The sequence below is a fragment of the Ammospiza nelsoni genome, chromosome 35, assembly GCF_027579445.1.
Source record: "Ammospiza nelsoni isolate bAmmNel1 chromosome 35, bAmmNel1.pri, whole genome shotgun sequence".
Classification (NCBI taxonomy): Eukaryota; Metazoa; Chordata; class Aves; order Passeriformes; family Passerellidae; genus Ammospiza; species Ammospiza nelsoni.
Window position 1 is genome coordinate 2,418,884 of NC_080667.1, and position 20,306 is coordinate 2,439,189.

The 20,306-nt window shown below is 60.0% G+C and overlaps 4 protein-coding genes across 5 annotated transcripts; 1 reads left to right on the forward strand and 3 right to left on the reverse strand.

Moving 5' to 3' along the window:
• Window positions 1-337: 337 nt before the first annotated feature.
• Window positions 338-6,654, reverse strand: EEF1G (eukaryotic translation elongation factor 1 gamma). The gene is made up of 10 exons (XM_059491501.1): window positions 6,599-6,654; window positions 5,269-5,427; window positions 4,759-4,822; window positions 3,999-4,141; window positions 3,288-3,431; window positions 2,998-3,127; window positions 2,637-2,847; window positions 2,055-2,227; window positions 1,654-1,778; window positions 338-934 (listed from the first exon to the last, which is right to left on the reverse strand). The coding sequence occupies exons 1-10, from the start codon at window positions 6,611-6,613 to the stop codon at window positions 776-778; spliced, it is 1,323 nt and encodes a 440-aa protein (XP_059347484.1). The 5' UTR covers window positions 6,614-6,654; the 3' UTR covers window positions 338-775.
• Window positions 6,655-6,846: 192 nt separating this feature from the next.
• POLR2G (RNA polymerase II subunit G) lies at window positions 6,847-10,077 on the reverse strand. Its single transcript, XM_059491527.1, has 8 exons — window positions 10,021-10,077; window positions 9,752-9,861; window positions 8,765-8,924; window positions 8,404-8,454; window positions 7,985-8,050; window positions 7,565-7,636; window positions 7,203-7,236; window positions 6,847-7,017 (listed from the first exon to the last, which is right to left on the reverse strand). Exons 1-8 carry the CDS (start codon window positions 10,030-10,032, stop codon window positions 7,004-7,006), a joined length of 519 nt encoding a protein of 172 aa, XP_059347510.1. The 5' UTR covers window positions 10,033-10,077; the 3' UTR covers window positions 6,847-7,003.
• Window positions 10,078-10,716: 639 nt separating this feature from the next.
• On the reverse strand, window positions 10,717-14,100 carry INTS5 (integrator complex subunit 5). Its single transcript, XM_059491499.1, has 2 exons — window positions 14,040-14,100; window positions 10,717-13,453 (listed from the first exon to the last, which is right to left on the reverse strand). Exons 1-2 carry the CDS (start codon window positions 14,090-14,092, stop codon window positions 10,717-10,719), a joined length of 2,790 nt encoding a protein of 929 aa, XP_059347482.1. The 5' UTR covers window positions 14,093-14,100.
• A 189-nt stretch (window positions 14,101-14,289) lies between these two features.
• FIBP (FGF1 intracellular binding protein) lies at window positions 14,290-20,173 on the forward strand. 2 transcript variants are annotated; one of them, XM_059491517.1, is made up of 11 exons: window positions 14,290-14,586; window positions 14,834-14,920; window positions 15,317-15,515; window positions 16,053-16,179; window positions 16,394-16,494; window positions 16,897-17,030; window positions 17,299-17,407; window positions 18,186-18,249; window positions 18,518-18,604; window positions 18,730-18,827; window positions 19,193-20,173. In XM_059491517.1, the coding sequence occupies exons 2-11, from the start codon at window positions 14,836-14,838 to the stop codon at window positions 19,260-19,262; spliced, it is 1,074 nt and encodes a 357-aa protein (XP_059347500.1). In that variant the 5' UTR covers window positions 14,290-14,586; window positions 14,834-14,835; the 3' UTR covers window positions 19,263-20,173. The 2 variants fall into 2 exon arrangements, with proteins under 2 accessions (XP_059347500.1, XP_059347501.1); XM_059491518.1 differs by having other exon boundaries at window positions 16,053-16,134.
• Window positions 20,174-20,306: the final 133 nt, after the last annotated feature.

The window sequence follows — 20,306 nt, forward strand, 5'->3', positions numbered from 1 at the left end:
TTTGGGATTTTTGGGGTTTTTTTTGTTGTTTTGTTTTTTTTGGGGCTGGGGTCACCCCAGGACCCCCCAAAATTCCCGTGACTGCTCCAGGTTCTCGTCCTGATCGAAGCTTTTGAGGGATTTGAAGGAAAAATCGGGAATTTTGGCTACCCTGGGATATCCTGGAACCTTTTGGAACTCCCTGGAATGTCCCAAAATCCCCCAAATCCTCCCCCAAAAAAACCCCAAAATTCTCCCCAAAAAATCCCTCAAAAAATTCCAAGCCCTCCCAAAATCTCCTAAATCCTCCCCAAACCCCCAAATTGCCCAAAAAACCCCAAACCACTCCAAACTCTCATCCTGTCCCAAACTTTTTATTGGATGGAGAAACAAAACTCCCAGAGGGCCCCGAAATCCTGGGATTTCAGCCCAGAATTCTGGGATTTCATTTGAATATCTTGCCCTGGTTGAAAGGCTCTGAAACCCAAGGATTTTTGCCCAAAATCCCAGGATTTTGACCCAATTTATTTAAAGACCTTGCCCTGCTTGAAAGGGCCTGAAACCCGGGATTTTTGTCCAAAATCCCAGAATTTCAACCCAAATTTTATTTAAATATTTTGACCTGCTTGAAGGGCTCTGAAACTCTTCAATTTCTCACCAAAAAAAATCGAATTTTTGACTGCAAACACTGGGATTTTTGCCCAAAATCACGGGATTTTATTTGCAGATTTTGCCCTGGTTGAAGGGCTCTGGAACCCCGGATTTTTTGCCCAAAACCCGAGGAATTTGCCCCATTTCATTTGAAGATCTTGCCCTGGTTGAAGGGCTTGCCCACGTGCCTGAACTCGCCCTCCCACATGAAATACTCGGTCACCAGCGTCCGGCACTCGGCGCTGTCGGGGTCCAGCTTGCGCCAGGTGTACGACTCGTAATCCACCTGCCAGTCCGGGCACAGCTGCGAAAAATGGGGCAAAAAACACAGAAAATGGGAGTTAGTGACAAAAATCCTGAATTTCCTGCAAAAAAATCTGATATTCCTAGCGAAAACCCCGTGAAAATCGGATATTCCTGTCAAAAACCGCACGGAAATTGGGATTTTGGGGTGTAGGACTCATAATCCACCTGCCAGTCTGGGCACAGCTGGGGAAAAACAGGGAAAATGGGGATTATTGACAAAAATCACAATTTTCTGCAAGAAAATCCGATATTCCCAGTGAAAACCCTGTGAAAATTGGATATTCCTGTCAAAAACTGCACGGAAATTTGGATTTTTGGGGTGTACGACTCGTAATCCCCCTGTCAGTCCTGGCACAGCTGGGAAAAATTGGGGAAAAGCCAGAGAAATTAGGTATTAGTTTAAAAAATAAGTTTTCTGCAAAAAAAATTGGATATTTCCATCAAAAACCCTATGGAAATCGGCATTTTTGGGATATTTCAGCGGAGATTTTTGGGGTTTGCTCCCTGTAAACCTCATCAGACTGATTTTTTGGGGGGAATTTTGTGGATTTTTGCAATTTCCTCACCATGAAAGCACCTCCTGCCCCCTCATCACCCAGACCTTGCGTTTTGGGATATTTCAGTGGGGATTTTTGGGATTTTCTCCCCGTAAACACCATCCCATGGATTTGCTGGGATTTTTTGAGGTAAATTTTGTATTTTTTGGTATTTCCTCACCGTGAAGGCCAGCTCCTGCCCCCTCATGACCCAGACCCCCGAGATGCTGCTGTCGTGGTCCTTCCCAAAGAGCACCACGGAGGCGAAGGCATTCTTCCTCAGCTTGTCCAGACGCTGGAACATCCCTGCGAAAACGGGGGAAAAACGGGAGAAAATGGGAAAAATGGGACAAAAATCACAGAAAAAACATGAAAAAACGGGGAAAAAAAACAGGAAATAATGGAAATGGAAAAGAATGGGGAAAACCTGTAATGAGGCTGCAGCTCATGAAGGTGTGGCTCAGTTCCTTGGGGTGGGACAGGACAAGGACAAGGACAGGGATAGGGATGAACACAAGGAAAAAGAGAATGATGAAGACGCTGAGGATGAGGACGGTGAAGATGAGGGTGAGGAAGGCGCACCTGTGATGAGGTTGCAGCTCATGAAGGTCTGGCTCAGCTCCTCGGGGTACCGGTACTGGCAGTACCACAGGGACCAACCCTCGCGGTCAAAGTGCTCCCAGAAATGGGGCAGGGCCACGCTCAGCGTGTCCTCGTTGGAGTACTTGCGCTTGAACTCGTCCAGGACAAACGGACTGCGGACAGACAGAGTGACGCCTGAGTGACCCACAGTGGCCACTGACCCCTCACAGTGACCCCGACCCCACGGTGTGACCCTAAACCCCGTGGTGGTGTCCCCCTGTCCCCACGCTCAGCGTGTCCTCGTTGGAGTGCTTGCGCTTGAACTCGTGCAGGACAAACGGACTGCGGATGGACAGATGGACACACAGAGTGACCCCTGAGTGACCCTGAGCCCTCAGTGATGACCCCTGACTCCTCAGTGTCCCCAGGTGTGCCCCTAACCCCCCCAGGTGTGTCCCCACCTCTCGAGCAAGTGTGCAAAGGCCTTGGCCTTGGGCTCGGCTGCCAGGACCTGCCAGGCGTGTCCCTAACCCCTCCAGGTGTGTCCCAGGTATCTCAGGTGTGTCCCAGGTGTGTCCCCACCTCTTGGGCAGGTGTGCAAAGGGGTCCTTGGCCTTGGGCTCAGCTGCCAGGACCTGCTCGCACTCGTCCAGCTCCTCCTCGGGCTGCGGCCGCTTCTCCTCCTTCCGGGGGGGCTTCTCCTTCTTGGGGGGCTCCTTCTCCCCCTTCTCCCCCTTCTTGGGGGGCTCCTTGTCCTTGTCCTTGCGGGCCTGGCTCTCCGCAAACTTCTTGGCTTTGTTAACAAAAAAAATCTGATTAATTTGGAGCTTTTTTAGGGAAAAAATGCACAAAAATTCGCTGCATCTCCCCCAGGTTTGCCCAGGTGCCCACAGGTGTGTCCCACTCCCCAGATGTGCCCATGTATCCCCCCAGGTGTGCCCACCGTCGAACTGGGCCATCCTCTGGCACAGCTGCACCTCGCCCAGCACGGCCTTGAACTGGGGCTGGTTCAGGCAGGTGAGGAACCAGCGCGTGACGTTCCCAAAGGGGCCCCGGAACGCCGGGTCCAGCACCTGGGGAGGGATAAACACCCTAAATACACCTGGGATCTCGTAAATACACCTGGGATCCCCAAAACCACCCCCAGAACACCCCTAAACCCCTCTGGGATTCTGAAAAAACCTCCCTGACACCCCCAGAATGACCCAAAATGGCCCCAAATCCCCGTGGTACCTGTTTGTAGAGCCAGAGCAGGGCGCAGACCAGGCTGATGTCAGCCAGGCTCACCCTCTCCCCCACCAGGAACGTTCTGGTTCTCAGGTGCCCGTCCAGGACCCCCAGAACCTTCCGGACCTCCTCCTTCGCCACCTCCGTGGCCTGCGGGACCAAACATCGGTGAATGGAACCCAAAATTGGGATGGGGGACCCCAAAATTGAGGAATGCACCCCAAAATTGGTGAACGCATCCCAAAATTGGGGAATGGACTCTGAAATTGGGGGATGCACCCCAAAATTGGGATGGGGGACCCCAGAATTGGGGAACAAGGCCCGAAATATGGGAATGGGTCCCAAAATTGGGAAACAGACCTTGAAATGAGGGAATGGACCCACAAAATGGGGAATGCATCCCAAAATTGGGATGGGTCACTCTGAAATTGGGGAATGCACCCCAAAATTGGGATGAGGAACCCGAAATATGGGAATGGACCCCAAAACTGGGGATAGGAACCCCAAAACCACCCCTGACCCTCCCAAATCCCCTCAGATCTCCCTCAAGACCCCCCCTAAAAACCACAAATCTCCCCAGACCTGTTTGTCATAGTGCAGGATGCCCAGAGTGGGGAACACCCAAATAATAATATAAAATAAATTAAAAAAAAAAAACTGAAAAAATCTTAAAAAAACCCCCAAAAAATCCCAAAATGTCCCCAAATCCCCCGGTACCTGTTTGTTGTAGTGCAGGATGCCCAGCGTGGGGAACACCCAGGTGCTGGCCGGGGGGACGATGTCGCTGTCGGCGAAGTTCACCCACTGCAGGACAGCAGCTGCGGCCTCAGGGGTGCTGCCCCGCAGCTCCTCCGTGCTCACTGGGTGGGAAAGGGTTAATTCATTAACCAACAGGGTAATTAATTGCCCAGCATGGATATTAATTAGCCACGAGGGTCGTTAATTAGCCAAGGGCTCCGTTATTAGGTGAGACATACATTAAAGGGTAAAGGAACAAGGAACGATCAGAGTTGTGAACTCTTGTCTTGAATTCACTGAGAAGTAAAAAGGGTTAATTAATTGGCCAAGGAGGATCGTTAATTAGTCAAAGGGATCACTAATTAGACAAAGGGGTCATTAATTAGCCAGGAGGGTCGTTAATTAGATGCAAAACTGGTTAAAAGGCAAGAACACATTAAGAGGGGGATTGAAGCAATGAGGTTGGAGCTGACTGGGGGCAGAAGAGTTAATTAATTAACCAGCAGGATAATTAATTAGCCAAGAAGAGCATTAATCAGAGGAAGGACTCGTTAAAGGATAAGAGGAGTCATTAATGAGCAAAAGGGATCATTAATGAGCTATCCCTGATTGATTCTAAGCCCCACAGGAAAGGGTTAATCAATTAATGAATTAATTAACCAAGAGAAAGGAGACCAATTAAGAGCAGAACTGCACTAAATAAGGCCCAATTAGGCCAATTAATTAATTAATGACCCACCATAGTAGGCGATGGCGTTGCTCTCGAAGACGCAGAATCCGTCGTCGCCTTCGAAGGCCGGGACCTGCGGGGGAGATTTGGGGTGAAACTCCCAAAAACCCCAAAAATAAACCCCCAAAAAACCCCAAAACTTTAAATTGTCCCATCAAAAATTACCCCAAACCTTTAAATTCACACCTAAAAAATCCCAAATCCCCCCAAAAACCCCAAATCCCCCAGAAACCTCAAGTTCCCTCCCCAAACCCCAAAATCCCCAAACCCCAAATTCTGTTAACGCCAAACTTCCCAAATTCTGATTTTTGGGGTTTTTAGGGTGTTTTTTGTGGTCAGACCTCAGCTTCCCCAATGGGAACTTCTTGCGGAACTGGGGGGTCTGAACCCCCCCCAAAACCCAAACCAAATTTTTAGGTTATTTTACCTTTCTCAGGGAACTGGGAGGTCTGAATGTCCCAAACCCCAAACTCAAACCCCCCAAACCCCAACTTCTGCGTTATTTTATGACTATTTTACCTTTCCCAGAGGGAACTTCTTGAGGAACTGGGGGCTGCGGTTGGTGTGGCCGAAGCTGAAGTGCGGCGGGGTGGAGAGCACGCGGAGCCGGGCGCCCGAGTACTGAGCGGCAATCAGGGCCTTGAAGGCTCGCCAGTTCTCGGGGTACGTGTACAGGGTCTGGGGATGGCACTAGAGCGTCACCAGGGTGTCCCAAAAAAGTCCCCAAAAATTTGGGACATTGGGTGGCACAGGGGGTCTCGAATTTGGGACCTAAAGTTGGACCCGCGGTGATTGGGGTGTGAAATCGTGAGATTTTGGGGTACAGGATGTCCTGAGGGTCCCCAAAGTGTCCCCAAAAATGTGGGACATTGGGATGGCATAGGGGGTCCCGAATTCGAGAGCCGCAGTGATCGTGGTCTGAAATCGCGCCAGATTTTGGGGTACAGAACGCCCAGAGATCCCCCAAACTGTCCCTAAAGTATCCTCAAAATGTCACCAAAGTGTCCCCAGGGTTTGGGACATTGTGGCACTGGGGGTGCTGAAATGGGGACTTCAAGTTGGACCCCCAGTGATTGGGGGGTGAAATCCCCCCGGGTTTTGGGGTACAGGACAGCCAGAGGGTCCCCAAAGTTGCACCAAAATGTCCCTCAAAGTGTCGCTAAAGTGTCTGCAAAATGTCACCATAGTGTCCCCAAGATCTGGGACACAGGGGTGACAGAGGAGGTCCCGAATTGGGGACTTAAAGCTGTGATTGGGGTGTGAAACCCCCCGGATTTTGGAGTACAGGACGCCCAGAGGGTCCCCAGAATGTTCCCAAGATTTGGGGCTCTGGGGTGACACTGAGGGTCCCCATACGAGGAGGCACAGAGGAATGAGGGCTCTGAAACCCCCCGGATTTTGGGGTACAGAACACCCAGAGGGTCCCCAGAATGTCCGCAAGATTTGGGACAGTGGGGTGACACTGAGGGTCCCGATATGAGGGGGTACAAGAGAATGAGGGCCCGAGCCCCCCGGATTTTGGGGTCCCCGGGCAGGATTTGGGGGGAAATCGGGGCAGGGAGACCCCAAAATGTTCCCAAGGGTGTCTCCAAAAGTGACACCGCCCCCTCCCCTCATGAGGGGACACCCCCAACCCCCCCCCCGCGCCCTCCGAGCCCGGCTCCCCTCAGGGCCGCCCCCCCCCCGCTCCCTTCCCGCCGCCATCCGCGCCCCCCGGAGCATCCCCGCCGCTCCGGATCCGGCCGGGCCTCATCCCCGGTGTCCCGCGGCTCTCCCGGTGGCGGAAGAGAGGCGGCGGGGCGGCGGGGGAAGGAGGATGGCGGCGGATGGCGGCAGCGGCCGCACTCACCCCGGACACCGCCATCTTGGAGGGCGCGGAGAGAAGGCCGGGCCGCGGCCGCAAAGCGCGGAAGGGGGACAGGGCGACAGCGCGACAGCGGCGCGCGGCCACGCAAAGCGCGGTTGCCGTGGAAACGAGGGTGCGCTTAAAGGGGCGATGCCGCCTTAAAGCGGTGATGGCGCGGTGGGGCCCGCTCCGAGGTAAAGACCCCTCCCCAAATTCCAAACCCCGCCAAAAGAAGAGGATAAGGCGCAAAATTGATGAAAAAAGCCTTTTATTTGGAATGTGGAGGGGAAAGGCAGAGCCCCACCAGCTCTGGGGGTGGCCCTGCCACCAGAACCCCCCAAAATTGGGGACAGACCCCCAAAACTGGGGGGGCACAAATTGAGGAGGGGTCGCAGCTGCTGCTGGGGCTCAGCTGACGAGGCCTGGGGGGAGAAGGGGAAGGGGTGAGGGCGGAGAGATCCCAAATCCCCCTCCCCCAAATTCCCCTGGGGGTGCCCCCAGCCCCAAAAGCCCCCCGAGGACCCCCAAAAATCCCCCCTGGACTCCCAGAACCCCTCTGAGACCCCCAGAATCCCCCCAGGACCTCCAGAATCCCCCCAGAACTCACCCAGGTAATCATCCATCAAGGAGCCAATGGCAAACTGCAGGGGAGAGGAAAGAATTTCAGGAATCCTCCCCAAATTTTGTGATTTTCCCCCAGAATATCAGGATTTCTCTCTCAAATCCCAGAATTTTCCCCAATTTTGAGCTTTTTCCCCCTCCCAAATTTTGGAATTTACCCCCCCCCCAAAATATGAGATTTATTTCCCGGATTTTCAGGATTTCCCCCCAGATTTTGGGATTTCTGCCCCCCCAAATTTTGTGATTTTTTTCCCTTCATTTTGGGATTTTCCTCTCCAAATTTTGGGACTTTTCCCCCTCCTAATTTTTGGGTTTTTCCCCCCATTTTTGGGGTCCCCCCGCACTGACGATGTCGTTCTTGTCCACGCGGGTCCCCACGATCTTCAGCCGGATCTCATCGTCCTGCTGGATCACGATGTCCTGGGGGGGACAGACGGACATTGGGGACCCCCTGAGACCCCCCAAAACTCCTCAAACCCTTCAGGACCCCCTCCCCAAATCCCCCAGACCCCTTAGGATCTCCCCAAGCCCCCCAGGGCCCTGCTGGATCATGATGTCCTGGGGAGGTGGACAGACGGACAGACAGACATTGGGGACCCCCTGGGACCCCCCCAAAGCCCCCCAGGACCCCCCAGACCCCCCCAAGTACCTCCAGACCCCCCCGAAACCCCCCCAAACCCCTCAGAACCCCCCCAGGATCCCGAAGAGCCCCCAGATGCCCCAGAACCCCCCCAAAACGCCCCAGGACCCCCCAAAGACCCCCCTCACCTCATCGACGGTTTTGTAGCAGGGGGGGTTGGAGTTGGGGTCGAATTCCATCTCGGAGGGGATGGACTGGGGGGAAAGGGGGCGTCAGGGCGTCCCAGGGGGTCCCCAAAGGGATCCTGGGGCACATTTGGGGTCCCCAAAGGGATTTTGGGGCAGTTTAGGGAGATTTGGGGTCCCCAAAGGGATTTGGGTGGAAATGAGGGGGGGGGTGTTGAGGGGTCAGGGAGGGCCCCAGGAGGAGTTTTGGGGTCCCCTCCCCCCTCAGTGGCACTTTGGGGTGTCCCCTCCCCCTTTTGGGGTGTCCCCTCCCCCTTTGGATTGTCCCTGCCCCCTTTCCCTGTGTCCACGCCCCTTTAGGATTGTCCCCGCCCCCTTAGGGTTGTCTCCGCCCCCTTTCCGAGTGTCCCCGCCCCTCTCACGTGGCGGGAGATGAAGCAGGACATCGGCCCGATCTCGGTGAACAGCCCGACCTGGGGAAATGGGGCAAAAAGGGACAGAAACGGGAAAAAGGGACACAAAGGAACAGAAGGGGAAAACAGGGTTAACAAGGGGGTAAAAAGTGACAAAAAAGGCACAAAAAGGGACAGAAAATGGGTGGAAAAGGGATGGGAAGGGGGGTCAGGGCCCTGCAGAGCCCCAGAATTGTCACCTGGGTGACCCCAAAACACCCCCAGGACCCCCCAAACCTCCCCGGAACCCCCCAAAATCCCCCCAAACCCTCCCGAGACACCTCGGGGTCACCCCCGAAGTGTCACCTTGTCCCCCTGTGTGACCCCTGACCTTGTTGACCTGGGTGACCACGGCGTCCACGACCTCCCCCTTGAAGGGCCGGAACACGATGGCCTTGTAGCGAACGGGGTACAGGACAAAGCCACGGCCGGGCTGGATCACACCAGCCCCAATATTGTCAATGGTGGTCACTGCTATAACGAATCCGTACCTGAAATGAGATTAACTGGAGTTTTATTGGGATTTATTGGGGTTTATTGGGGTTCCCTTGTAGCGGACGGGGTGCAGGATGAACCCCCGGCCGGGCTGGATCACACCGGCACCGATGTCATCGATGGTGGTGACAGCGATGACAAACCCATACCTGAAACAGGGGATTTATTGGGGTTTATATGGGATTTATGGGGTTATTGGGGTTCCCTTGTACTGGACGGGGTAAAGGACGAAACCACGGCCGGGCTGGATCACACCAGCTCCGATATTGTCAATTGTGGTGACAGCAATCACAAATCCATACCTGTAATGGGATTTACATTAAATTTACTGGGGTTTATTGGGGTTTGTATGAGATTTATTGGGATTTATTGGGGTTTTATTGAGGTTTATTGGAGTTTATTTGTGTTTATTTGGATTAATTTGGGTTAATTGGGACTTATTTGGGTTTATTGGGGTTTACTGAGATTTATTGGGGTTTATGCGAAATTTATTGGGGCTTATTGGGATTTATTGAGTTTTTGTGGGTTTTTTGGGCCATTTGGGATTTTTGTGGGTGTTTGGGGTGACCCAGAGGCATCTCAGCAGAATTTAGGGGGATTTTGCGGGTTTTAGGGTGGATTTGGGGGGTCCCGGGGTTGTTTTGGGTTCTTTTGGTGCCGTTTTTAGCATTTTTGGGGTTCTCGGGATACCGGGAGGTCCCGGGGGGCATCCCAGGGATGCCCAAGGGAGGGATTTTGGGTTTTCCGCGGGTGGATTTGGGATTTTTGGGGCTGTTTTTTGGATTTTCGGTCCCTCCCGGTCCGCCCCGGTTCCCGCGCTCACTTCCCGGTGCAGGTCCCCTCCACCTCGGTGAAGAGTTTCTGTTTGACGGTGTTGAGCAGGTTGGGCCCGAAGTACCGGGGGTGCAGGAGGATCTCGTGCTCCAGGGAGATCTGCGGGGGCACCGGGAGGCACCGGAAGTTACCGGGAACGCTCCGGGAGGGCTCCCAAGGGCGGGAACACCCCCGGGACCCCTCCCCGGTGTGACACGTGACCCCCGGTGTGACACGTGACCCTCCCGGTGCCGCACGTGACCCCCCGGTGCCGCTCACGTGGTAAAACATCCTCGGGCCGCCGCCGCTTCCGCAACGCTTCGGCTTCTGCCGGAAGTGACGGAATCCCGCCAGCAAGCGCGGCGCTGATTGGTCGCCGAGGAGCGAAGCCCCGCCCACCAAGATGAGAGCTGCGCCCAGGGAAGGGGCGGGGTTGCGGCCCGAGAGAGGGCGGTGATTGGTCGGTTATGGGCGATGGGCGGGGACAGGTGGGTGATTGACAGGGCGGGGATCGGGAGTGCCCCGGGAGCGCCAAAGACCCTCAGGGACCCCCGGGAGCCCCCAAAACATTCCGGGGACCCCCAAAACACCCCCAGGATCCCCAAACCTTTCCCCAAATCCTCTCTGGACACCCCCAGACCCTCCTGAGACCCCCAAACCTTTCCCTAAACCCCCTCCCAACCCATCTGGTCACCCTCAAGGAGCTTCTGGATACCCAGACCCTCCTGAGACACCCAATACAGCCCCGGGACTCTCCTGAGACCCCCCAAAACTCCCCTGGGACCCCCAAACCATTGCCCCCAAGCCATACAGACACCCCCAAGGACCCCCCAAACACCCCCAGCCCCTCCCAAACCCCCCTCAGGACCCCCACACTCCACACCGTTCTCTCTTTTCTTTCTTTTTATTACAAATCTGTATCTCCGCCTCCCCTGACCCCCAACCCCAAACCCCCGCACCCCCTGTTTTGCCCCCTCAGGGGTAGAACCTTGCGGCCAGCAGCCCCAGGCGGTGGATGTTCCTGTGCAGCACAGCGTGCAGCACCGCCAGGTGTTTGCTGAGGTCGCCGTCCCTGCCGAAGTCCCTGCGGAACACGCCCAGCTCGGGCTGGAAGGTGAATTTCTGGGGCAGGGGGCTGTTCTCGCGCAGGTAGCCCCACACGCTGAGCAGCAGCAGGTGCACCTCGAAGGGCGCCAGCTCGGGGAACAGCTCGTGCATGTTGCCCAGCACAGGCGGCAGCAGGGAGCCCTCGGCCAGCAGCGCCACGAGGGAGCAGGACGCGCGCAGGTGCCAGGGCGAGGCGCCCGTGCTGGGGTCCCTGCAGGCGTCCCAGTGCGCCACCAGCCCGGCCAGGAGCCCGCGGAGCAGCACGGAGCAGTAGCACAGCGCGGGGTGCCCGCCGGCCACGAGCCGCAGCAGCGGGAACAGCAGCGGGTGCTGCCGGAAGCGCCGCAGGATGCGCAGGTCCCGCTCCACCGTGGCCCGGGCCAGCTCCTCGGGCGGCCAGGCCAGCTCGGCGCCCGCAGCCTCAGGGCACACGGCCTCCACCAGCGCCGCTGCCACCGCCTTGGCGGCCTCGGCGGGGCCGGAGCCGCGGCAGCAGCGCAGCAAGAGGCTCAGGAAGGTCTGCGTGTTGCGGTTCAGCTCCTCGGGGCTGCGCTGGCCCAGCCCGGCGTGCGGTTTGAGCCCGCGGCCGATGACGCCGGCGTGGAACACGGACCAGACGCCGCCCGCCGTGGTGAGGCCGGCGGTGAAGCGCTGGTTGGTGTCCAGCAGCGACAGCGGCGGCGGCGCCGGGGCGGCCTCGGGGCCCGGTGGGTCCGCGCTGCCCCCGAACAGCTCGGCGTTGTGCCCGCCCAGCGCGCCCTCCACCAGCTGCGCCAGCACGGCCTTGGCGGCCGCGGGGCTGACGGCGCTGAGCCGCGCCAGCAGCCGCACCCCGGGCGCCAGCGCGGCGGCATCGCCCCGGCGCAGCCCCGCGAAGAATCCGCGCACAGCGGCGCGCACCGCGGGCAGCAGGTGCGCGGGGGGCAGCGCCCGGGGCAGCGGGCACGCCGCCAGCAGCCGGCACGCCGCCTCCGCCACCTCGGCGCACGGGTGCAGCAGCAGCTGCGCCAGGTCCGGCAGGTGCCGCGCCAGCGCCGCGCCCAGCGCCGCATCCCCGGGCTCGCCGTCGTCGCCGCGCGGCTGCAGCAGCAGCGAGAGGTTGCGCAGGAGCTGCGCCAGCTGCGGCTCAGGCAGGCGGCCGGCGTGGATCTGCGCCACGGCCGCGGCCACAGCGGCGGGCAGCGGGTCGGGCAGCACGGCGCGCAGCCCCGCGTGCAGCTGCGGCGCCAGCGCCAGCTCCTCGGGCGTGCGCGCCAGCGCCAGCAGGTAAAACAGCGCCTCGGCGGCGCCGTGCGGGGCCGAGTGCACGGCCAGCAGCGCCAGCAGCTGGTGCTGCCACAGGCAGCGGCGCCGCTCCAGCCGCAGCGTGTCCTGGCACAGCTCCCGTACGTGCGGCCGCAGCGCCTCCAGGAAGGGCACCGGGCGCGCCGGGCACTCGGCCAGGCTGGCCGAGCTGCGTGAGTGCACCAGCTTCTGCAGGTGCAGCAGCAGCAGCTGCAGCAGGCGCTCGCAGGCCTCGCGCACGCCCTCGTGCAGCGCCGGGCCCGGTGCCGTGATCACCGAGGCGGGCGCGGCCGTGGCCAGCAGGAAGCGCAGCGTGCGCAGCGCCCCCGCCGAGGTGTGGCACAGCAGGTGCACCACCACGCCCACCACGCCCTCCAGCTCGTCCCGGGACACCGAGGAGAAGTGCTGGTGCAGCTGGTTGAGCACTGGTGGCTTGAGGGAGTCCACCAGCTCGGGGGACACGGCGGCCAGCAACGCCGGCGACATGAGCGCCAGCTGCAGGAGGAAGGGCACCGTGGCCTTGTGGTGCTCGCGGGGCGAGCCCAGGCTCTCGTGGAACATCCGCAGCAGCTCCTGCTTGATGCTGCCGGCGTGGCGCGAGGCCAGGTGGCCCAGGATGCCCACCACCGAGGCGATCTTGGGCACGCGCTTGTCGCCCGCCGTGCCTGCGGCCTCGGCGCCGCCGTGCGCGCAGAAATCCTTGAGGCCGCAGGACAGCACGCGGCTGATGATGGTGCCGGGGAAGGAGGAGCCCACGTGCGCCACCACCCAGTCGAAGTGCGGCGAGTGCTGCACCGACGTGTCCAGCAGCGCGTCCACGCACGCGTCGGGGCAGCTGCCCACCATGGCGGCCAGGCACTGGCTGTAGATGTCCAGCAGCGCCCGCGTGGCCGGGCACGCCATCCACAGCTGCAGCAGCTCGTTGAGGCTGGCGGCGGGCGGCACGCCGGGCCGGTTGGCGTACTTGCTGCTCAGCTGCCCCATCAGCTCGCTGGCCCACGCGGCCACGCCGGGCGCCCACGCCCGGGGATTGGCGGCCACCAGCTCGGCCAGGGCCCGGCGCGCCTCCTGCAGCACCTCGGCGCCGGGCGTGGCCTTGGGGGCGGGCCCGGGGGCGGGGCTCTCGCGCTGCAGCAGGTGCTGGCACACCTGCTCGTCGAAGAGGCCGCGCAGGTGCTGCAGGGCGGCGTGGCGGGCGGGGGGCAGGCAGCGCAGCAGGCGCAGGGCACAGCGGGCGTGGGCCGGGGGCGACAGCGGCGTGCCCTGGACGGGGTCCAGCCCGCTCAGGAACGCCTTCACCTCCTGGGACAGCTCCTGGGCACTGGGGATAGAGGAGAAAATGGGTTAAAACAGGGTTAAAATGTGTTAAAATTGGGGTACAGTGGGTTAAAATGGGTTAAAAGCGGGGTCCCCTGCACGGGGTCCAGCCCATTCAGAAACACCTTCACCTCCTGCAACAGCTCCTGGGCACTGGGGATAGGAGAAATGGGTTAAAATGGGGTGAAATTGGGAAAAATGTGAATAAAATAGGGTTAAAGAGCGGTAAAGTGGGTTAAAAGGGGCTTTAAATTGTTAAAAAGGGGTTAAAGCGAGGTTAAAATAGGTTTTAAAAAGTTTAAAATGGGTTAAAATGGAGGTGAGGGAGATTCCCAGAGGGGTGAAGGAAGGGGCGGGGGGGGCTCCAACTCGGGGGGACAACGGCGGGATGGGGGAACCGGAGGGGAACCGGAGGTCGGGCCCAGCTCCGGGGGTCGGGTCCGGTACCGGGGGTCTCTGAGGGGCGGGACCGCTCCCAGCTCCGGGGGTCGCGGCTCCCACCCCCAGGGAGGTCCCGCCGCCCTCCCCTCGCCCCCCGGACTGTCCCCGCTCCCCGGACTGTCCCGGTGTTCCCGTTTCCCCCCCGGTACCTGAGCGGCGGCCGGGGGGGGCTGGCGGCACCGGGGGGGTCGCACAGCGCCATGATGGCAGCGGCCGGGCCGGGCGGCTGCGCATGCGTTGAAAGAGTCCAGCACCGGAAATACCCCCCGCCCCTGCGGCCCAGCGCGATGGTTCCGCCCCTCTCGCGGCGTCACCGTGAAAAGGGTCCCCCCTGGGAGGGACTGGGGACTGGGATTTGAGACACTGGTGCCAAACTGGGGACACTGAGAGGGACTGATTTTATTGGTTTTTAGGGGTTTTTACTGTTTTTCCTGGAGCTGTTTTTTTCTTGGACCAGTTTTTACTGTTTTTTACTGGGTTTTTTGCTGATTTTTTTCTGTTTTTTACTGATTTTTACTGTTTTTGGCGGTTTTCACTGGTTTTTACTGGGAGGACCCGGGGGGCGGGGTTCGCGCGCCGCGCGGGGAGGTGGGCGTGGCTCGCGCGCCGCGGCTCGGCCCCCGTCCGTGACGTCTTATATCCGAGCATGTGACGTCATCGCTGTGCGCCGCGGGAGGAGCTCGCGGGACGGCGCCGGTCGGTGGGGGAGGGGTCCCGGGGGTGGGGGAGGGGCTGCCCCGCGTGGGGGAGGGGTCCGGGGGGCGGGGCCCAGCTTGGGGGAGGGGCGGGCCCAGTTTGGGTTGGGGTGGTGGGCAATGATCCCAGTGCGGCCCAGTCTGGGCTCAGGGGCTCCCAGTGTGGGGTCAGCGTGTCCCTGACAGCAGCTCTGGGGACATCTGGGGACATTTTGGGGCCATTCGGTGACGTTTGTGCCGTCCCCCAGCCATGAGCAGTGACCTGGACGTGTTCGTGGGGAACACGACGCTGATCGATGAGGAGGTGTACCGGCTGTGGCTGGACGGACACTCAGGTATGGCAGGGACACACCTGGGACACACCTGGGGACATTGGGGACACACCTGGGACACACCTGGGACACACCTGGGGGATGGGGACAGCAGGGACACAGGCACAGAGGAGGTGTACTGGCTGTGGTTGAACGGACACTCAGGTAGGGACTCACCTGGGGACAGGTGACACCTGGGACATGGGGACACACCTGGGGACGTTGGGGACAACTGTGACACACCTGAGCACACCTGGGGGACATTTACTGTCCCCAATATCTCCAGTGTCCCTTGGTGTCCCCAATGGCCGAGGCGGCGGCCCGGCGGCTCTGCGGCGGTGTCCCATGTCTGTGTCTGTCTGTCTGTCCCAGTGGCCGAGGCCGTGCCCCTGATGTCCCCAATGTCCCCATTGTCCCCAGTGGCCGAGGCGGTGGCCCGTCGCCTGCGGGGCGGGGTCCTCGAGCGCGAGGGGACGTCGGTGGCCGTGCTGCAGAGCGACACCCGCGACCACTACAGAACGTTCCAGATGCTGGAGCGGCTCCTGCACGCCCCCCCCCGGCTGCTGCAGCAGCTGCTGTTCCAGATCCCCCCCGAGAGACAGGCCCTGCTCGTGCAGAGGTACTGGGATGGACTGGGATGGACTGGGATGGACTGGGAACGCTGGGAGGGACTGGGAACGCTGGGAGGGACTGGGGACACTGTTCCAGATCCCCCCCAAGAGACAGGCCCTGCTCGTGCAGAGGTACTGGGATGGACTGGGATGGACTGGGATGGACTGGGAGGGAACTGGGAGGGAACTGGGAGGGACTGGGAGGGACTGGGATGGACTGGGAGGGAACTGGGAGGGACTGGGAGGGACTGGGAGGGACTGGGAGGGACTGGGATGGACTGGGAACGCTGGGAGGGACTGGGGACACTGTTCCAGATCCCCCCCAAGAGACAGGCCCTGCTCGTGCAGAGGTACAAACTGGGATAGACTGGGAGGGACTGGGAGCACTGGGAGCACTGGGAGCTGGTTTTCCCCTAATTTCTCCCCCATTTTTGGGGTTTTTTCCCTGCTTTTATGTTTTTCCATAATTTGTCCCCATTTTGGGGGTTTTCTCTCCCCATTTTTGGCATTTTCTCACAGTTTGGGGGTTTTTTGGCCCCCCCCAGGTACTACGCTTTCGACGAGGCGCTGGCCCGGGAGCTGCTGGGCAAGAAACTCTCCAAGGGCACCAAGAAGGAGCTGGACGAGGTCAGCGCCCGCACCGGGGTGGGGATCCGAAGCTGCCGCCGCCAGGTGCGCCCCGAAAACGGGGAAAAACATCCCAAAAATGGGGGGGAAACCCAAAAAACTGAGGAAAACCCCCAAAATGGGGAGCCCTGAAACGGGGGAAGAAAAAACCCAAAAAACTCGGGGAAAAATACCCCAAAAACTGGGAAAACCCCAAAGATGGGGGTCTGGGGGGGCCCTGGGGGTGTTTTTGGGGTGCTGACCCCCCCTGTCCCCCCAGTTTGACAACTTCAAGAGGGTTTTCAAGGCGGTGGAGGAGCTGCGGGGGCCCCTGGCCGAGAACATCCAGCAGCTCTTCCTGCTGCCCCCGGCCCTGGCACGGTGAGGGGGGGGCACACTGGGGGTCCTGGGGGGTCTGGGGGGGTCCTGGGCTTGGGGGAGCTTTCAGGGCCCCGCAAATGCTCCCGTGGTTGGGGGAGTTTGCCCCATTTTTCCCCTCAGGAACTACACTGCCATTGTGTTCTTTGGGTTTTGGGGGGTATTTGGGGTTTGTGGGGGGTGTTTTGGGGGGTGTTTTGGGGGATGTTTATGGTTTTGGGGGATATTTAGGGTTTTGGGGGTTTGTGGGGGGTGTTTAGGGGATGTTTTGGGGTGCCCTGACCCCCCATTTTCCGCACCAGGGACTATGCCGCCATTGTGTTCTTCTGGATTTGGGGGATATTTGGGGTTTGTGGGAGGGGCTTTGGGGGTTTTTGGGGTCCCCTGACCCCCCTTTCCCCCCAGGGACTACGCCGCCATCGTGTTCTTCGCCAACAGCCGCTTCGAGACGGGCAAGAGGCGCCTGCAGTTCCTGAGCTTCGGGGACTTCGCAGCCTGCGCGCAGAGCATGATGGCCCACTGGAGCCAGGGGGCTCTGGGTACCCAAAAACACCCAAAATCCCCCCAAAAACACGCCAAAACCCCCAAAATCCCCAGAATCCCCAGAGCATGATGGCCCACTGGAGCCAGGGGGCTCTGGGTACCCAAAAATACCCATGACCCCATTGTCCCTGTGACCCCATGACCCCGGTGACCCCACTGACCCTGTCCCTGTGACCCTGTGACCCCAGTGACCATGGTGACCATGGTGACCCCTGACTCCCCTGTGACCCCAGTGACCATGGTGTCCCCACTGTGTCCCCACAGCCCCTGAAGCAGCTGATCCCGACGGGGACCTGCCCAAGTCGTTCCTGCAGGACCTGAAGGAGCTGAAGGTGCTGGTGAGCGACAAGGACCTGCTGGACCAGCACAAGAGGTGGCACTGGGGACGGGGACAGGGACGGGGACGGGGACGGGGATGGGGATGGGGATGGGGACAGGGATGGGGAGAGGGATGGGGACAGGGATGGGACAGGAATGGGGACAGGGATGGGGACAGGGATGGGGACAGGGACAGGGATGGGGACGGGGATGGGGACAGGGACAGGGATGGGACAGGGACAGGGATGGGGACAGGGATGGGGACAGGGATGGGGACAGGGATGGGGACAGGCATGGGGACAGGGACAGGGATGGGGACAGGGATGGGGACAGGGACAGGGATGGGGACAGGGATGGGGACAGGGACAGGGATGGGGACAGGGATGGGACAGGAATGGGGACAGGGATGGGGACAGGCATGGGGACAGGGACAGGGATGGGGACGGGGATGGGGACAGGGACAGGGATGGGACAGGGATGAGGACAGGGATGGGACGGGGGCAGGGACGGGGATGGGACAGGGACACCCCCGGGGACACCCCTGGGACGGAGATAGGCCTGGGAGGGGGACAGGGACAGGGATGGGACAGGGACGGCGACAGGGATGGGAGGGGACAGGACAGGGACACCCTGGGATGGGGACTGGGACACCCCTGGAATGGAGGTCCCCATTTTGGAGGGTCCCTGGGGGGGTGGATCCTGGCTCTGGGGGGGTCCCTGGGTGGGGGTCCCAGGTTTGGGGGGTCCCTGGGGGGGTCCCGGTTTTGGGGGGTTCCCGGGGGGGGGTCTCGGTTTTGGGGGTCCCCAGCCCCCCCAACCTGCCCCTTCCCCAGCCTGGTGTGCTCGGCCCTGCGGGGGAAGATCTCGGTCTACAACGAACTCGAGGCCAATTTCAAGGTGAATCCCCCCAAAACCGGGGTGTACTCGGTGAGGGGAGGGGTTTCCAAAACTCCCGGGGGCTGCTGGGAGGGGGAGGGGCTCCCCCAAAATCCTGGGACCCCCCAAAATCCCGGGGGAGCCCCCGTGCACGTTTGTGGGGGAGGTTGGGTGGGAGGGGAGGGAATTTAGGGGGTTCCCAACGCCCCCGCTGTGTTCCCCCCGGCTCTGGGGATCCCCAATGCCCCCTTGGATTTGGGAGTCCCTGACAGCCCCCGTGCCTCCCCAGGCTCTGTCACGGGCGCTGGTGAACGTGGGGGGGAAGCTGACCCACGCCCGCGACGTGCGGGACTTCTTTGTGGACCTGGTGGAGAAGGTGAGGGGCACCCCAAAAACCGCACCCCAAAAACCACACCCCCAAAATGGCACCCAGAACCCCCCCGGGGACCCCCCTGGAGTGGGACCCCCCCAGATCCAGGTGGGTTTTTGGGGTCCCCCCAGGTGATCGAGCCGTGCCGCTCCGACAAGTGGAGCCCGGGGGACCTGAGGCTCTTCCTGACGCACTACACGGCAGCACCCCGAAACCTGCCGGGCTTCAGGTGGGCCCCAAAACCCAGAAACCCCCTAAAACACCCCATAAACCCCCCCTAAAACACCTCAAATCACCCCGAAACCTGCTGGGCTTCAGGTGAGCCCCAAAACCCAGAAACCCCCTAAAACACCCCAAATTCCCCCGCTGAACCACCCCAAATCACCCTGAAACCTGCTGGGCTTCTGGTTGGACCCCAAACCCAGGAACTCCCCAAATCTTCCCCCAGGAGCCTTTAGGGGAGCCCCAAAGCCGCCCAGAACGGGGCTGGGGGTGGTTTGGAGCTCTGGGGGGATTCCCCAAAAGCGAGGGATCCCCCAGATCCCACTTGTGCCCCCCAAAAATCCCAAAATTTAATTTCTGCCCATTCTGCAGGCACCAAGCGCTGTGGGAGCGCTACATGGCCGCCATCAGCGCCTGCCTGCTGCGCATGTACCACGACTGACCCCAAACTGCGCCCCAAAACTGCACCCCAGAAATGGACACTGCCCTGGAACTGTGCCCCAAAAACAGGACATGGCCCCAAAACCGCACCCCAAAAGCAGCACCCCAAAAACGGCCATCAGCGCCTGCCTGCTGCGCATGTACCACGACTGACCCCAAACTGCACCCCGAAACTGCACCCCAGAAATGGACACTGCCCTGGAACTGTGCCCCAAAAACGGCACCACAAAAACGGGACATGGCCCCCAAACCGCACCCCAAAAAGGGCACCAAAAATGGACACTGCACTGGAACTGTACCCCAAAACCGCACCCCAAAACCAGCGCCCCAAACACGGCCATCAGCCCCTGCCTGCTGCACTTGTACCACGACTGACCCCAAAAACGGCACCCCAAAAATGGGGACAGCCTCAAGGACTGCACCCCAAACTGCACCCCTGAAACGGACACAGCCCCAAAAACGGCACCCCTGGGAAATGAAAGGATCCAGAACCTGCAGTGACCCCGAAATGGGGGTACCCCAAAAGCTGGAGGTACCCCAAAGCTTGGGCAGCCTCCAAATATGGGACCCCAAACAGGACAGGAAACGCGAAAACCCAAAGGGCCGAGGATGGAGCATCAGCACCCCAAAATTTGGGTGTTTGGGGAACCCGCAGGAAGGGACCCCGAGCACCAGGACACCCCAAACCCGGACACCCCAAAACCCAGACACCCCAAATCCCAGACACCCCAATCCTGGGACGCCCCAAATCCCGAGGAGCAGCAGCGGCAGCGCCCCAAAAACTGGGACATTGGGAACGGGGAGACACCAAAAAAGGGGGGATCCCCAAAACCGGGACCCCCCAAACCAGGGGTGCCCCTCCAGTGTGACCCCAAAAATTGGAGTGGGGGGGCAATAAAGAGCCGGAATCGAGGCTGAGGTGGGGCCGTTTGTGGGGGGGGCGGTCCCCAAAATTTTGGTTTTGGGGTGGGAGGGGCAGAGTTTGGGGTGGGCAGAGCGGGGTCCCCAAAATCTGGAAATGGGGAGAGGGAGGGGGGAGGCCCCA

Bases quoted from the DNA above. Each gene is read 5' to 3' on its own strand.
- POLR2G (XM_059491527.1), bottom strand. The intron at 8,925-9,751 runs GTGAGCGCGGGA...ATCTCATTTCAG, and splicing joins GAGGGGACCTGCACCGGGAA to GTACGGATTCGTTATAGCAG. The intron at 7,637-7,984 runs GTGAGGGGGGTC...TGTCCCCCCCAG, and splicing joins GCTACAAAACCGTCGATGAG to GACATCGTGATCCAGCAGGA.
- EEF1G (XM_059491501.1), bottom strand. The intron at 1,779-2,054 runs GTGCGCCTTCCT...CCGTTTTCGCAG, and splicing joins GAGCTGCAACCTCATCACAG to GGATGTTCCAGCGTCTGGAC. The intron at 935-1,653 runs GTGAGGAAATAC...CATTTTTCGCAG, and splicing joins GGCAGGAGCTGGCCTTCACG to CTGTGCCCGGACTGGCAGGT.
- FIBP (XM_059491517.1), top strand. From the start codon at position 14,836: ATGAGCAGTGACCTGGACGTGTTCGTGGGGAACACGACGCTGATCGAT. The intron at 17,408-18,185 runs GTGGCACTGGGG...CCCCTTCCCCAG, and splicing joins CTGCTGGACCAGCACAAGAG to CCTGGTGTGCTCGGCCCTGC. The intron at 18,250-18,517 runs GTGAATCCCCCC...GTGCCTCCCCAG, and splicing joins AACTCGAGGCCAATTTCAAG to GCTCTGTCACGGGCGCTGGT.
- INTS5 (XM_059491499.1), bottom strand. From the start codon at position 14,092: ATGGCGCTGTGCGACCCCCCCGGTGCCGCCAGCCCCCCCCGGCCGCCG. The intron at 13,454-14,039 runs GTACCGGGGGGG...CTCTATCCCCAG, and splicing joins CCCCCCCGGCCGCCGCTCAG to TGCCCAGGAGCTGTCCCAGG.